Source organism: Priapulus caudatus, unplaced genomic scaffold (assembly GCF_000485595.1).
Source record: "Priapulus caudatus unplaced genomic scaffold, Priapulus_caudatus-5.0.1 Scaffold452, whole genome shotgun sequence".
Taxonomy (NCBI): Eukaryota; Metazoa; Priapulida; class Priapulimorpha; order Priapulimorphida; family Priapulidae; genus Priapulus; species Priapulus caudatus.
In genome coordinates this window covers 111,804-116,024 of record NW_014577513.1, presented here as the reverse complement: position 1 = coordinate 116,024, position 4,221 = coordinate 111,804, and the positions used below count along the sequence as shown (strand labels likewise).

General features: G+C 45.4%; 1 protein-coding gene across 1 annotated transcript; it reads right to left on the bottom strand.

Annotated features, from left to right (window-relative positions):
• Positions 1–184: 184 nt before the first annotated feature.
• On the bottom strand, positions 185–3,334 carry LOC106810556 (ADP-ribose pyrophosphatase, mitochondrial-like; the record flags this gene model as incomplete). The annotated part of the gene is given in 5 exon segments (XM_014813938.1): positions 185–289; positions 729–857; positions 1,324–1,429; positions 2,768–2,956; positions 3,242–3,334. Coding segments are annotated over 4 exon segments (513 nt in total), but the record flags the coding sequence as incomplete, so codon positions are not given.
• Positions 3,335–4,221: the final 887 nt, after the last annotated feature.

Sequence of the window (4,221 nt, the reverse complement as noted above, 5' to 3'; positions counted from 1 at the left end):
ACAGCGTACAAGTAACGATCCACGATGCTCCACAAAATTTGTCTTCACCACATCCTTCACTAGCAGGTGAACATTGTTTACGCAACAGTGCATGCTGACTATTGTACGTGTTGAGGGTGACCTAGCTAGCATGTAACCGCTTCTGTATAATAACATATAATAAATAACATAAGATGCAGCTTACGTTGATCGTGAAAGGTGGTTCCGGCTCGTAGTGAAAGTTGACGGCCTTTGTTTCGACCCAAGCGTTGTCGGTGTTGCGGGGGTCGTCCACGTAACCTTCACATATCTGAACATGTCGTGAAAAAACTGCTGCATACATCATCTACACATCGCACATCGGTGATTTCCAGGCGATAACTCTTGATTATAATTGCAGTAGTGTTTGCAATTACTGCACTTTGTAATTGCAGTGATATTAATTGTTTTCTGCCAAATCATCATTTGTCACAATAGTGTCGTGACAGATGACATGTATGAAGGGCCATTATATATGTATATACGTATATGTGTATGTACATATATATTACCAATGTTGCAAACAGGATGCAAGTTACTAAATGCATTGAGTAGCAGAAGTTATCACTGCTTTCTGCAAGTGTCTTCTCTTATTACAAGGTGAACATCTGTACAAAAGGTACCGAGTCTGTGCGTATGCACGTGTACATTGAAGAAGCTGTAAAATACTGCAGCCAATCTGTATCTGGTGCACAAACAGGCACACATACCACTCTTCCATGATTGAAAGCATGTTGTAAACTCTTCTTGGTGACATCATCGTTTATGCCAAGCACATTCGTCATGAAACCATTTGCAGCGGTCTTCATATCTGATCTCTCCCCTTTGGACAGGAATCCCTGAAATAGCAAATACTAATATCACACAAGAGCAGCAACAGAAAGAAACGAACAGAGAAAATGCTAAAACCACCATCTTGTGCATACATTGGTCCCGTATGAACATCATAGGTGTGGGTTGTGAGGTAATGATGGTTACATTATTGAAGAGAAAGAATAGTCCACTGTATCTACTGCTAAAAATACATAAATTCTAGCCATATCTATACGAAATGTTGTTGCTTATGTAATAGACATTTTGCAGGCCCACCTCAAAAAATTTTTAAGATTTTTGACACGTTATTTCCAAATGGCCAAGCACGCCTACCAAAATTTCAATGGTTTTTGAAGTCGGGTGGCTTTGCAAAACAGGAAATAAATAGCTCGAAGTTACATATGTATGACTGTGTAAAACACATAATGTTTTATTGAAACGACCAAACGATCAGGTGGCTATGTACACGGTTGCTTGCAAAGAATGTCTTACCCCAGGAAGTTCCCACAACTGGCTGCCTTGCATCTTTACGGCAACAAACTCCAGAACCTGCGCACCATCGTTCAAGCAGATGTCCTCTTGCCCATCTCTCTTCCACCTAGAATGATTGCAAATCGAAATTTTCCACAGTAGCCAATAAAGTCTGTGTCAGCACGGTGTGAAATTCATCCGACGACATAACGATCGACCTTAAGATGCATCATAAGTGATTATAACAGGATGCATCACCTTATAGACATAGCTACTCTCTTAAAGATGCTGAGGTCACTTCAACTGACAACGGTGTACACAACGTGCAACAAGACCATACCTGGGGCCAGATTCAACTACACCGTACCTGGGGTTGGTCTCAACTACACCGTACCTGGGGTTGGTCTCAACTACACCCGTACCTGGGGTTGGTCTCAACTACACACCGTACCTGGGGTTGGTCTCAACTACATCGTACCTGGGGTTGGTCTCAACTACACTGTACCTGGGGTTGGTCTCAACTACACCATACCTGGGGTTGGTCTCAACTATACCGTACCTGGGGTTGTTCTCAACTACACCATCCCTGGGGTTGGTCTCAACTACACCGTACCTGGGGTTGGTCTCAACTACACTGTACCTGGGGCCAGATTCAACAAGACCGTACCTGGGGCCAGATTCAACAAGACCGTACCTGGGGTTGGTCTCAACTACACTGTACCTGGGGTTGGTCTCAACTACACCGTACCTGGGGTTGGTCTCAACTATACCGTACCTGGGGTTGGTCTCAACTACACTGTACCTGGGGTTGGTCTCAACTACACCGTACCTGGGGTTGGTCTCAACTACACCGTACCTAGGGCCAGATTCAACAAGACCGTACCTGGGGTTGGTCTGAACTACACTGAACCTGGGGTTGGTCTCAACTACACCATACCTGGGGCCATATTTAACTACACCGTACCTGGGGTTGGTCTCAACTACCCCGTACCTGAGGTTGGTCTCAACTACACCATACCTGGGGTTGGTCTCAACTACACCGTACCTGGGGTTGGTCTCAACTACACCGTACCTGGGGCCAGATTCAACAAGACCGTACCTGGGTTTGGTCTCAACTACACTGTACCTGGGGTTGGTCTCAACTACACTGTACCTCGGGTTGGATTCAACAAGACCGTACCTGGGGTTGGATCAACAACACCCTACCTGGGGCCAGATTCAACAAGACCGTACCTGGGGCCGGATTTAACAACACCGTACCTGGGGCCGGATTTAATGACACCGTACCTGGTATTGGATTCAACAAGACCGTACCTGAGGTTGGATTCAACAAGATCGTACCTGGGGCCAGATTTAACACACCTACCTGGGGCCAGATTTAACAAGACCATACCTGTGGCCAGATTCAACTACACTGTACCTGGGGTTGGATTCAACTACACCATACCTGGAGCCGGAATCCTACCTGGTGACGATGCAGTGAAGCCGATGGTTGGGACCCCAGCAGCCGAGGCTGCCGCGTCCTGTCATCCCCGTGCGACCGTGCGGGTTCAAGGGTAGTCCCGCGATGACGAGGTATCGACCCGCGTAGCTTCGCCTGTCCACACCGCTCTCGCTGTCATACATGTTAAAGGGCATCGATGGTCTCTTCCTCCTGTGGGGCGAGCATGAAGAATGACATCTCTTGATAGTTTTCCGTGTGTGTGTGCGTGCGAGGGTGTGTGCGTGCGAGGGTGTGTGCATGCGTGTGCGCGTGTGTGTGCATGTGCGTGTGCGTTTACGTTTGCATGTGTATTATGTTGTCAACATTTTACAAATATAGCAGCCACGCCGAGTTAACTGTCGGTCTTATTCGCTTCATAGGAAAACCATAAATTTGAGTAAATTGTGTAAATGGTGTGTAAATTTACGGTTTAGTGAAGCTTAGTGAAGTACGTACAATGCTATGATGTTAACCTTGTCAGTCCAGGCTCTGTTTGCCAACACTTCACCTGATGTGTACTGGGCTGGCCTGTAGTCACAAACATTCACCTGCCATATCAAAAAATTCACGATGAGATCCACACGCTATATTATATGCAGGGACAAGATTGGAAAATTAAATTTTCAGCTGAAATTGAAATTAGCAAACAGAGGAGCGAGCAATGCGAGGAGCGAGCAATGCGAGGACCGTAGGTAATCGCCATGCTAGGGGGGTACGGGGGCATGCTCCCCCAGAATTTTTTTTAAAGAATGGTGCAATTTGGTGCATTCTAAGCTATTCTTAATACATTATAGGAGACTCTTGAATCACTTTTTCAAGTTGTCAAAAGAAACAAACGAACTATGAATAGGAAATCAGGGGGCTGAAAATAGGGCAAGTTTTTTTTATTAAATGTCTAGACATAATAATATTTTTCTGTTTCCACCCGTCGCTTGCATTGTTTTACTCAGACATAAGCTGCCTTGCTGCGACGAGATTTGAATGAAAAAAAACACAATGCGAATGGAACAATCAGTGCATGGTCATGCACACAACATGCAAACAGCAACATGTAAACCCGGCCCCCAGGCCAGGCATGGTCGTTACGTGATCAGCTACCTCAAATGTCTGCCCCTCTACTGCAGCCTGTGAACGAGGATTTTCTTTTCTGGTACACAAAAACAGATACACTGTATACTTCGCTGTCAGCTAGTCTACGGTCTACACTCTACAGTCTACAGTCAGGTGGCGGGATGGTTCTTAGCTGCAATGTGTTAAGGCAGATACGTATTTTACTGTATCTAAGTTGGTTATATGGGTAAGGCACATGAGGTATTATTATATGGGATACGCGCGGGATGAATCCTCGAACATGTTATCCGATAGTCTTCATCGCTACTCTTCTAATTTCCTCCTGCCATAGGGTATATATAATAAGACATAATAATTCTGAGCTT